Source organism: Schistocerca americana, chromosome X (assembly GCF_021461395.2).
Source record: "Schistocerca americana isolate TAMUIC-IGC-003095 chromosome X, iqSchAmer2.1, whole genome shotgun sequence".
Lineage (NCBI taxonomy): Eukaryota > Metazoa > Arthropoda > Insecta > Orthoptera > Acrididae > Schistocerca > Schistocerca americana.
Window position 1 is genome coordinate 754,075,619 of NC_060130.1, and position 13,106 is coordinate 754,088,724.

At 38.4% G+C, this 13,106-nt stretch overlaps 1 protein-coding gene across 1 annotated transcript in view; it reads right to left on the reverse strand.

Moving 5' to 3' along the window:
* The window catches only part of LOC124556513 (oxysterol-binding protein-related protein 8), a 218,285-nt gene that overhangs the window by 171,231 nt on the left and 33,948 nt on the right, over positions 1–13,106 (reverse strand). Inside the window, exon 5 of the mRNA XM_047130467.1 lies at positions 10,841–10,902. Within this exon, the coding sequence (XP_046986423.1) occupies positions 10,841–10,902 (62 nt within the window). The remainder of the gene's footprint in view (positions 1–10,840; positions 10,903–13,106) is intronic.

The window sequence follows — 13,106 nt, forward strand, 5'->3', positions numbered from 1 at the left end:
TTTTTTATATCAAAAACAAAAGACACGTGATGGCATAACAGATCAGAATTTTTGCTATTGTAATAAAAAAAAAGACGTAGGACAATATTTGTTTACTATGTTATCCATCTTCAGAGATGCTGTATTTGTTTAAGGGGAGCCGGAACGATGAAAATGACAAAATTAACATTTTTTGGTTTTTTCATTATTTGGAGTTTTCTGTAAAAAACAAACAAAGCAAGTTTCACCCTTCTAAGTGAATTCTAAGTGTGTTTTTTATCACTGCAAGGTTGACATGCTGTGTAAACGGTTGTAGCAATTTGGTGCATCACCTCTGATGGTGCCACTCGCTGGCTGCTAGCAGGGTACCTTTGCAGAATTAGACAGTGTTTTGTTCTCCAACGTTGTATGGCTTTATCTCTGTGACAAGTGACTGTTCATATTGGCAAACATAAACGCTATACCGTATGTGTTGACTTGTGGAGTTTGCTTTGTGTTGTTTAGCTGTTCAATTTTGCATATTTGATGAATTTTGCTCGTACCTGTTTTACGTATTTGGTTTGGGGATATCAATATGCCGTGGTTTAGCAATCGAGTGTTCAAGAAAAGGCACAACGAGTGAAAGAAGAAATCTTTTGTTGTTTTGAAGGGAGATGCTGCTCAGATTGCTTCACCGACTACTCCAAATGAATGTTATAGAACTTCCTCCAGCAAGAAACTTTGTGACAGCAAAGAAAAATTTGAAAACTATGAAAGTGACAGTAATCAAGTGAATGAAATAATGAACATTTCCTTGCTCTCTAATATTTTGAAACATAATGTACTACGCAAAGTTCGCAAAGAAAGAGGGCTGGAATTGAAAATAACTTCACACATTGGTTTGGCATGTAAAATGTCATTGAAGTGTAACAAATGTGCTGCAGAATTTTCGTTTTCTAATTCTAACAGTATTCCTCGTAGTGGTAATAGTGGAAAGAAGATGTATTATATAAATGTTAGGCTAGTGTACAGCTTGCATTGCACTGCCAATGGCAGTGCTGCAGGGACACTGTTATCTCGCATTATGAACTTCCCAAAACCACCAACCAAGTTTGGATTTTATAATGAATTGGTGGGATATTCTGCTGAAGAAATTGCTCAAGCAACAATGAAGAAAGCAGTTGAAGAAGCTGTGACAGATAATGGGAATTGTAGAGATTTAACTGTTGCTTTAGATGGATCATGGCAACGTAGAGATCATAAATCTCTAAATGGAGTTTTGACAGCTACCAGTTGATACAGCTACAAAGTAATTGATGTATTCTCTCAAAACATTTTAGATGTAAGGGCAATACCAAGGACAAACATAGTAAAAGTTGTGAAGCAAATTTTCATGGCACGAGTGGAGCGATGGAAGTAAAGGGAGTTAAAGCAATTTTTTCCAGATCAGATCACAGGAGTCGTATAATGTATGATACACTAATTATCTAGGAGATGGTGATTCTAAGGGATATAAAGCTGTAGAGGAGCTCAAACCTTATGGCAATGAAATTCACATTAAAAAACAGGAGTGCATTGGACATGTGCAGAAGCGCATGGAGGCTCGCTTGCGCAAACTAAAGCAGACATTAGGATCCCAGAAGCTTGGTGATGGTAAGACCCTAGGAGGAAGAGGAAGATTGACAGATGAAGCAATTGATAGATTTCAGAGGTATTATGGGCCTTCAATTAGGCAAAATAAAGAAGCATTGAGCAGAGCAGTATGGGCATTATTTTTTCATACTGCATCAACAAATGAGCACCCACAACATGCACTGTGCCCCATAGGTGATGGATGACTCATGGTGTTAAGTACCAATCAGAAAAGGAATATGCCAAAAACACAATCTGCCAAATGCTGTAATTGATGTAATAAGCCCACATTCAGAGATTTATCACAGCCAAGTTTATTGGAAAAGTGTTTACATGAGAAAACGCAAAATCCAAATGAAAGTGTAAATAATTTAATTTGGATTAGGATTCCCAAAAGAGCGTTTGTACAGATAAAAACATTGCATTTTGGACTGTATGACAACATACAATGAAGGAAATATTATCAAATGTGATGTGCTGAAACATTCAGGTTTCCAACCACGACACAACACCATTTCCACAATGCGCCTAATTGATGAAGAAAGACTAAGAGGTGCATGAAGAAGAGCGAAAAGCCTACAACATGCAGCAAAAGGGAAGAAAAGACCAGTGAAAAAGAAACTAACACTGGAAAAAGAAGAGGATTCTGATAATCCATCATATGGGGCAGGAATGTATTAAAAAACTTCGGAAGCCATTTCCTGTAACTTTAAAATTTTCATCTTTGAGGAACATTTTCTCCAAAACTGCTAACAGAATATCAATGAAATTTATACACAATATTGTTTACTACTTTTCCTTCATTTTTATAATAAATTGTAAAAAAATATTGTATAATTCAAGAGTTATAGAAGAAAATGTGCAAAATTTTAGAGAAAAAATAAGCATCTGTTTAAAAAAATTGTAAAACAAAAACCAATAAATATTTCTTAACATGGCATTATTACTTTGTAGCGAAATATTCACTGAACATGTAGTCCAAATTTCAGAACAATATGTTTAATGGTTTTAGAAAAAATGTTCCTTCTGTTTGCTAAAATTAACACGGAGGAGATGGATCGTTCCAGCTCCCCTCAAATAATCAGCAATCAGCTGCACAAAAGAAATTTTATTTCCTTAACTGGTTCAGGCACTTAGTGCTCTTCTTCATAAGTCTGTACAGAAAAATATACCACAAATAAGTAAAGTTACACAAGAATATTAAAATTTGAGAAAAAAAAAATTTAAAAATTTTGAAAATTTAAAGATAAAAAATAGTACACATTTTTAACCATTGCATTATTTGCGAGGGTCAGAACTAAGATGATAAATCCCTAACACAAAAAAAGCTCGTAAATGCTTCCATGTGGTTCGTAGTGTCAGTACAAAATACTGACCTCACTACAGCTGTTTTAAGGTTAGTTCACAAATTTCCCATCCATAGCACCACTTGTCATTTGTATTCTTATTTTATTTATCATTAGGTTTTTTAAATATTACTTATTATGCTGCTTATACACACTTACATTTTTGTTTATGTCTAATGAAAACTTACAGTTGTGTAAGATTCTATTTTATTATTTTATCATACTTTTACCCCCAACCTGAAACAAACTTCAAGATATGCATGTCATTAACTGATTAGCTCCAGTTCTGTCATGATGTTTGCACTTTTTGTTCGGCTTCCTTATACCATTTTTGTACAGGCACTTTGAACCACATGGAAGCATTTATGAGGTCTTTCTCTATTACGGGATTTATCATCTTACTTCTGACTCTCACAAATAATGCAGTAGTTGTAAGGATGTACTATTTTTTGCATTTAAAGTATCAAAATTTTTAAACTTTTCATTATTAAATTTTAATATTCTTATCTAACTGCCACTTATTTATGGTAATTTGTCTGTACAGCCTTCTGAAGGGAACTTTAGTGCCTGAAACTGGTTAAGGAAACAAAATTTCTTTTGTGCGACTGGTTGCTGATTATTTTAAAAAAATAATATTTGTTCATCGACATGAAAATTTATTGATAACATAATTGGCTAATATTACATTCTTAGTATACCCACTCTCAAATTTCAGGTTATCACAGAATAAAACTTCAAGTGGAGAAGTGGAGGGGATGACAGTTTTCAGAAAAACAAAATTTATCATTTGTGTAAAATAAGACATTAAACAGCTGAACGTATATGTCTCCCATTCCTCAGTTGCACTCTAAATTTTATCTCTCACTTAAGTGCCTTAGACTCACAATTAGTATGTCATGTCAATTATTTGTTTATGCTCACTCTGTTTCTAATAGGGAAGATAAAAAAAGTAAATAATTCCTCTCATATTGGACTTCTCTTTTATATGTTTCTTAGTGCAAGTACACAAGTCCATTCTCTCCAGAATGGAAACATTTTACCTCAGTCTGTTCCCTTTATTTTCAAATGTGTGAAACAAATTTCTGCAAAACTTGTTTTTGTCTATAACCATTACTATCATCACATGCATTTTTGTTGATTCACAAACTTAACCATGCTTTCCTGTCCAAGGTTAATAATTACACTTTTCAACATACTGTACATAAATTGTCACTCAGAACTAAACTCCACTTGTATCTGGTGCATACCTCTTTCAGGTTTCTCTAGTGATCACCTACTGTTGTAACAGTGATAAAGACACTCATCATCATGTCTTTTCTGTCCTCGCCATCATAGTAATGGTACTGCACCATCAGAGGACTTCCATAGACATCTTCTAAATTTTTATGCATATTTCCTGGAAAATCACTTACCTTACTGCTCATACTCTAAAGCTACAATTACTAAGCTCTGTTTAAAAACATTCAGTACACTACTACTTTCTTACTGCACTATCATAGTGAACAAGCTTCAAATGTTAAATTCATTTGTCTATAGGAATGGCAAATTTTTGCACAATAAAAATATTTTGCTAAACAATGGAAAATTTTTTATTAGCATATAAATTATGTAAACTGAAATGAGGAACATACTAAGATCAAATTTTGTTTCTGCATGAAAAATGTGGTACTATGAGGTGGCATTATGCCATACATACACTGAAGCCATTTTGGGAAAATTATTGTACCTTACTACTCCTGCAGTATTCCAGTCCCAGTCCAACACAAATTGTATAATCCCACTAACAGAATAATGTACAAGCACTGGACAAAATAATATGAACACCCACAAACAACAACTTCAACTTTAGAGCATTTTTCTAAGTTCTCTGTACTATATCGATGATATTTTTCTCTTTATACTGTAACAGTCTAATAGTGTTCTGTGCGACATATTGTTGTAGTGTTGCTTTGGTCTATAGTAAGGTTGTACCTAACATACTTTTAATGAAGGCACACTATCAAGCCTAGCTTTCTGGTGCATCCATGGCAGCTGAAAATCTGCTACTGGAATCTAGAGTTACTGTATCTGATGCCAGGAAGCATGCACACTTCATGGGAAAATTTAATCGAGTGAACCCACCAGAGATAGAAAAATTAAAATTTCTTATGGAGACAAGAGGGCATTACAAAAGGTGACTAACTGTAACAGCATCGAAGAGGATTACTCTCTCGTTAATCTGGCAATTCCTAGCACATACGGGGACCAGATTAGTGGAATTTCTGGATTATTGAGAGTGTTTAAATTTTGTGTAAATACATTGGGTTTATACTTTATTAAAACCAAAGATACATATATTTTCATAGAAAACTTAGTACTTGAGCGTGTATATACACAGTAATAGCACTCACCATGAAACGTGTCCCAAATTTTTGGTTGTTGCAATGATTCTACGTGACAGAAGAATGCTTTACCACACAACAGCTTTACAAGAATTATATCGGTACTGTATTTTACAATGGCTGCATATGTACTCAGTAAGATTTCTGCATCTTCAGCATAAGCAGTGTGATATATCTTCATGTTCTCTCCTTCTATGAGCTTGTCTTCATCTCTTTCATCATAACTTTCCTGTATGCTTTTGATTATCTCTAAGTCTGTTAAACTTTGGTCATAAATAGTTGCATATACAACACTGTACTCAACAGCAAGTCTTTCTCTGAAGAACCTCAGTCCAACTTATCTCTAATTTCCAGTTTCTTTTTGAGGTCTAGAAGAAGCCATGATACTGAACCATAGAGAAAGTCACAATTGCAAACATGTATCGTATTGTTTATCATTGTAAGTAACATACAACATTGTTACACATGGGAATTCATTATTGCATGCACCATTTTGCTTGAGCAACTAGTGGCCAGATGTGGCCACATTACTGAGAGGTCGGACTATTGAGGGCCAGGTTGGCAAGAGTTTAGCGTATAAACACTGCCGTAGTAACACTGAAGTTAGCACGCATGTAGAGAATACTTTTCAACAACAGTACAACAGTAACTGTACACAAAAAAATTCGCTGTAGAACTCAGAAGCCAAATGAATGTAAAGAAGCTGTTTCAGTTTTACAACAAGTACAAAACACAGTCTACCACTCAACCAAATCTTGTTATGTGGGTCCATCGAGTCTACTTTTACACTGATCCCTGCAGCAGGATTTTCTTATGTATATAGTATGGCAGGGTAATATTTCAATGTAGACTTCTCCTCCTTCCAAATGTGAATCACAATAAAAGCTGAGTAACGAAGTATAACAACAAACGGTCATCAATAACATGCTGCACATTGAATTGAAAATGGGCATTTGATACGGTTGAAACTAGTAACATATGAACATAAATGTGACTGTCTCTGGAAATAAAAATCAGATCAGCTCTGTAATAATCTGAACAGTCACCCTGCTTTGACTAGGTACTACTGCACTCTGAAAGGTAAGGCAGCTGATGAACTCTAAGCAATCATTTTAGATGATTGTTTTCATTCTGTGTGTGAGGCACCTGTTTCCAGCTGGGGATTGCAGGTGCCAAGACAGTATTTTCTTGTTATGCACGTTGAAAATGCCCAAGATCAGTTTTGATAACATAGGTATATGCTTATGCTTATCACCTAGCCTCCTTAATTATGAATTCATAACCATTCACTTCTTCCAGTAGCTTTGAAGTAATATGAACATTTTCTTGAAAGCAATGATCTGCAGGAGAAATCTGGCTGGTTTCGATGTCAAAATAAGCTCATTGGACAAAAACTATAGTCAAATTTGTATTAAAAACATTCACCAAACTGCCTCTTTCTGCTTGTATAAACATTAGTACCACAACAAAGCTATCATTTCATATACAAGCACAAATGAGATTCATATGAGCAGGAAAAATTACTCCAGTCATGGAAAGTCCACTTTCTGGCATAATCTAGCAAGTTCGTTGATGAAAGTCAGTATTTTTCAATTATTATTGGTTTTCCATCTTAAGTACACTGCAATTTAACAGTACTTTTCATTGGATGTCTGGTGAAAAATACTCTTTAATTGCAGGAAGCTAACTCCAATAATAACTGATATACAGAGAGTAAAAAAAAACTAGGTACAAAAAGTTGTAGATTTATTAAGAGAGATGAAAACACTTTTGTTGTATGACACAAATGTCAAAAGTTGTTTGATGCTGGATTTCCCTTACCTTAGGCCAATGTTTCACAGTTCAAAAGTCATAACAGACATGTCTGGGCATTGGAAAATCCTAAAGCAACTGGAGTGTTGCACCATCAACAGGGGATTTACCATACAAATGCAAGCTGGTATGGTTCACAACCACCTGATTGAGCTGTTTCTTCCACCTAAGACAGTATGTGGAGGAAATTACCGGGTCTTTCTCTGTGAAAATACTACTGGAAACGATGGAGGATGTCCTGACAGCAGCCAGGCAATGATTCCGATTCCAGTACAACGTCTGACAACCCCCCCCCCCCCCCCCCACCCCCTCCAACTCACTTTGGTGTTGACGTCAAAACATTTAGACAAAGTTCTCCTTATTGTTGGATTATGAACTGCAGGCTAGTACCATGGCCACCACATTCTCCTGTCCCCACTCATATGGGTTTCTTGTATTTGAGGGAGGGAGATGAAGCATTTGCAGCACAAGACATCAACACACCGCAAAAGAGCTGAATGCCCCTTTGGCTGAAGCTGCGGTCATTATGTGTGAAATACCTGGTAGTTTTGAGCACGTCAGACAATCATTAATGCACCAGAGTGTTAGTTGTGCATTAACGTAAACTGACAACATTTTCAGCAACAAATCTAAAACACTTCTTGTCAGATGACAATTTGAACAACATGTCTGATCATTATTAGTTTCAGAAGCAATTTCTGGTGTTCATAAAAGGGAGCCATGAGACGAAAAGTATTTATAAAAGTGTACAGTGGTTGGTTTGCCAGGCAGACAGCTGCATTTGGGGCAGGGGCAATGAGAAGGAAAGGATTAGGAGATTCTGAGGAAAGGGAAGATATGGATAGTGGTGATAAGGGTGTACAAAGAGTTAGAAGCATGTATGGTGAAAGTGGGGGCAGGGTGAATGTGGTGGCAGGGCATACAGGGTGGTGACAATAGAAAGGGGTGAGGGGAAGAATAGGTAATGAAGTTGAGGTGCAATGGCTGCAGGGTATAGTAGAGTGGCTGTGGGGTACAGTGGGCCTGTACTGAAAGGGTTGGGTGCAGCAAGGGTATAGAGGGAGTTCGAGTAGTAGGTGTATAGGGGTAGGGAAGTGGGGGTGTAAGGTGTGCGAGGGCAGGGGGCAGGCATAGGCTAAGGATAAGGAGTGTGGGTGACAGTGGAGGCTGTGCTGGGTGGGGGGGGGGGGGGGGAGGGGAGGGGAGGGGAAGTGTAGTGGGACAGCCAACAGGGTGGTGGAGGGGAGGGGAGGGGAGGGGAGGGGATGGGGGTGGGGAGGAGTGCAGTGCGACAGCCTAGGGGGTGGAGGAGGGGAGGGGAGGGGAGGGGAGGGGATGGGGATGGGGGTGGGGAGGAGTGAAGTGAGACAACCTGGGGGAGGCAGTGGGGCAGCCTGGAAGGGAGGGGGGAGGCAGTGGGGCAGCCTGGACGGGAGGGGGGTGTGGAGAGACGGAATTTTTTCCATTGTGACAACTGAGACTTCAGTTGTGGGTCATAATCTTGTATACAGGTTTCATCGAGTGCAAAAATCCCTTTCAGAAATTGTTCTCCTTCTATTCAGTACTGTCTGAGCAATTTTTCCACGATTTTTGTGAGACTTTTTCACTCAGCAACTTTTCTCATCTTTGATTTTCCTCACTTTTTTGTCAATCCTCTCTCAACATATCATTAACAATAACATGAGAAGAGTAGTCTGTTACAGTTGATGGTCTTCCAGTTCTTGAGTTATTCTTAGTGCTCACTCAACCTTTATGGAAACGGGCAGACCAATTTGATACTGTCCTATGATCCACTACACTAATTACACACACCCCTCTCAAAGGGTTGTAAATTTCTGCTGGGTTCTTTCCATGCAGGGATTTGATTTTGATGTAAGAATGCTTGTCACTATGTGTACTTAAACCTGACTCCGTTTCACTTCCATTTTAAAACTAAATTACTGTTGACACAACCATTTGAACCAGCAAACAGATATACAAACATCATGCCTAAAGGTTCGGTCACAACTGACACGAATTTCAACTTGATCAGGCCACCACAGCGGTCACGCACGCAAAGTGTGCAAAACTTTTGAAATGACCCTCGTATGTGTATTTATTCTGGTAACAATCACAAAACTGAGAGCTAATTCAGAGGCAGAAATAGTAAGAGACTGATTACCATATAACAGGTCATGCCGGTGGTTTGTGGTGCCGAGCTGGTGCCTTCGATCATGTTAAAATCAGGAAAATTTAGTGAACAAGACACCAATGAGTGTTCACTACCATGCTTCTCAAACCACTGTAGCATAATTCTGGCTTTGTGACGGTTATCCCACTATAAAATGCCATCACCACCATCTGAGAAGACATCAAGCATGAAGAGATGCAAGTGGCCCACAATAATGTTCATATAGTCCACAACAGTCATGGTGCTTTTTACTACCACACATCCCACTGCAGCCCAAGGTAGTCCACAGCAGTCATGGCACCTTCAATCACTACCACACATCCCACTGCAGGCCAAGGTAATGTCGACTACAGCATATCACTACCACGACAGAAAATGATGGTGCAGTTCGGTTTCAATCAGCCATTTGCCTGGATGACGGGTATCTGGACACGCCCATCGATCTGGTGTAACAAGAAACACTATTCATCCAACCAGGTGACATGTTTCCATTGATTGGTAGTCTAATTTAAATAATACCCTACCCACTTTGATTGTAATTGATGATCTTGCATCAACATGAGGACACACAAGAGCCATCAGACACAGAGATCCATGTTCATCAATAAACACTGAATGGAATAATCTTTAACAGTTGTACATGTCCAGCATTGTACCCTGTCAACAGATCTGCCATAGATCGCTGCCTATACTGCTTTACCGAGTGAGCAAGCCTCCGACCTCCATGTTCTGTGACAAGGTGTGGATATCTAACACCTTGTAGAGTCTACTCGTGATTTCACCATCCTTCAACTACTTTCCACAGATGCTCATGACAGTGCCATGACAACAGCCACCAGGGCAGCTATTTCCGAGGTGCTCAGTCCCAGATGCCAGGCCATGACAATCTGCCCATTGTCGAAGCTGTTTATGTCACTGGATTACTCCATTTGGTGACTGTATTTTCACTAAAACAATTCTCTATTCATTTCTGCTCTGCTAGTGCAGTTCCCTTACTGTGTTACATGCTCTCAACACCAATAAGCAGCATTCAATTGCGAGCCCACACATTTGCTGCAAACACGTATCGGTCGTTGGGAAACTGGTACTCTTTGTTGAAACATAACACGTTTCAACAAAGAAAATTAAGGAAAGATGAAATTATATCAGATCTGCTCTCTGACTCAATGAACAGGATGTTTTAACACTGTAACACAGTGTTACTTGCAATGCATCCACTACAGGACTGTCTATGTTTGAAATAAAAATTTTGAACAACAACGAGCGTTTGATATTCACATCTTTACAATGACAAAAAAAAAAAAAAAAAAAAAAAAAAATTACGGTGAGATACTTTCAGGTGTGTGTACAAAGACTGCAGTATATATATTTTCACATTACTGGTGATATTAAATTAATATCATCTCTTAAGTTACTTCAGTTACATAACATGATTAACAAGGTGATCCAGATAAACAATCTTCTAATTAATTGATGCAAATGTGTGATTGATTAACTTTGTAAATAAGTACAATGGAAGATTTTTGTGAGCAAAATAATACCTTGTCGGATGCAGGAGATTCTCCAGATTTAGACACACTGTTGTCAAGCCAGTTTGCTACATCTGAAAACAAAACAAAAATTAGTGTAGAATAGTTCTTTATGCAACTCCATGGGTGAGAGGTTTTGTTTCATTCTATATGAACAAATCAGATATGTTTTACTCACAGTAGTAAAAGGGGTTCGCCCTGACAAATGTTTTTGATGTTCTGTTGCTGGTTCAATATCAACAGACAAGATAATATATGTTTTGTAAGCAAAATGTGAATAATACAAGTCTTTTTAAGGCTCAAAATGAAGGATCGAAAAGCACAGTAACCAGCTAAATATGAGTTAAGGAAGAGTCTCATGTAATTAATATAAACAATGAATCTCACATGCAAAATGTCATTTTCATCTGTTTATCTCACTGTGAGACAAGACAGTTAATGGCTCCATCGAAAAATGTTTGCAGTTGCCTATGGTACCAACACTGTACCTCAGCATGCACCTCTTCGTCTGAAGCAAATTGATGGGCGTAAATATCTTTCTTCTGGGCTCCAAAAATATGGAGATCCCATAGGGAGAGATCAGAAATGTATGGAAGATGTGTAAGGACTTCCCAGAGAAACTTCTGCAGTGTAGTCAAAACAACCTTGGTAACATGTGGGCGGACATCACCCTGCAACAGAATCACGCTGGCTGTCAACATTCCTGGGTGTCTGGACTTCATGGGTTGCTTCAATTCTTGCAAAATATCCATTTACAACTGTGCGTTAATTGTGGTGACATGTCTGAGAAAGTCAATGAGCAGCGGGTCCTTGCAGTCAACGAAAAATGTCATCATGACTTTCCCAGAACTGATGGGCTAATTGTTCAACTATGACAAAGATTTGCCTGGAAGCCCATGCACATCCTCTATACAGTCCCGTTCTCTCCCCATTCAATTTTCATATATTTTGAGACCCGAAGAAAGACATGTTGCCTTGGCCTGCTCAATAACCAGATCCGTCCCCCATCGCGCACATGTGGAACATGATCAGATGACAGCTTCAGAGTAATCCACAACCAGCATTAACCATCACTGGATTGACTGACCAAATGCAACAGGCAGGGAACTCCATCCCACAAACTGACATCCAGCACCTGTACAACAAAATGCATGCATGTTTGCATGCTTGCATTCAACATTCTTGCAGTTTACACATGTTATTCATGTAGCAGCATTTTACATTTCCAATGGCTTATCTCACACTTAGATTAACCTGTGATCTTGAAATGCTTATCACTGAAATATGTTACCCAGACAAATGTATTCCCAAAATTTCATTGCTCTGCATCAGGGTGCTCAACCCAATGATCGCAATCTATCGGTCGATCACCATGGCTTTTTGAGTTGATCTTACAAAACCATATACAAAATCTGTCTAAATGAGCTGCTTCTGGAAAATACCAGTTTGCTGACAATGGATTATTCACACAGTTCTTGTAGGCGGTAAATCTCTTGACACGTACTTTGTCCCCATCTGCATTTCACCGCCTTTAATGCTTGTGCCAAGTGTACATGACAAGCTTACTAACGTGTTTGTGAAAAACGAGTGCAGCTGAACATGGGAAAACATGCAATTCCCGTTACAATGCATAAATGTAAGTGTATGTTTGATGTGTAATGCCAATACAATAGCAGCAGGCATACCTATAATGGGAAATACTGAACACCACTTCCGAACAGTTAACAAAGATTTCCAATCGGAAACAGCTGTTGGTAGTGGGTCAAGGAGGAAGCAACTTTCTAATCTTCAAAAAAATTACAATCATAGCTATCTTTTTTTTTTGTAAATCTTCTAAAAAAATGTCTTTCATACAACATATCATCATTCTGTGTATAAGAAATACTGATGCAGCATGCAAAACAATTTGACGATGGGATAGTTGTTAAAGTGCACTTTCTGGCAGCTAGTGAATCCTCATTTTCCACATCTGAAAACAAGTCAGAGATCACCCAGGGAATGCCATGAAAACATTCCTACGAGTACAATCCTCCCTCCTGCAGCCTGAGTGAGGGCATTACATGCTGTACACACCAATGCCATCTGTCCGATGGAGCATAAAATGTGTTTCATCTGAAAAGTCCACTAGTCGACACTCAGTGGAGATTCAACTGCGGTATTGGCATGCAATTTCCAGCCTTCATTACGAATGAGCAGTAGGCAGCATGAATGCACAAACCAGATACCTGCTGGGGAGGCCTATACGTAGCAATATTCGCAGAACGGTCACTGAGGAGAC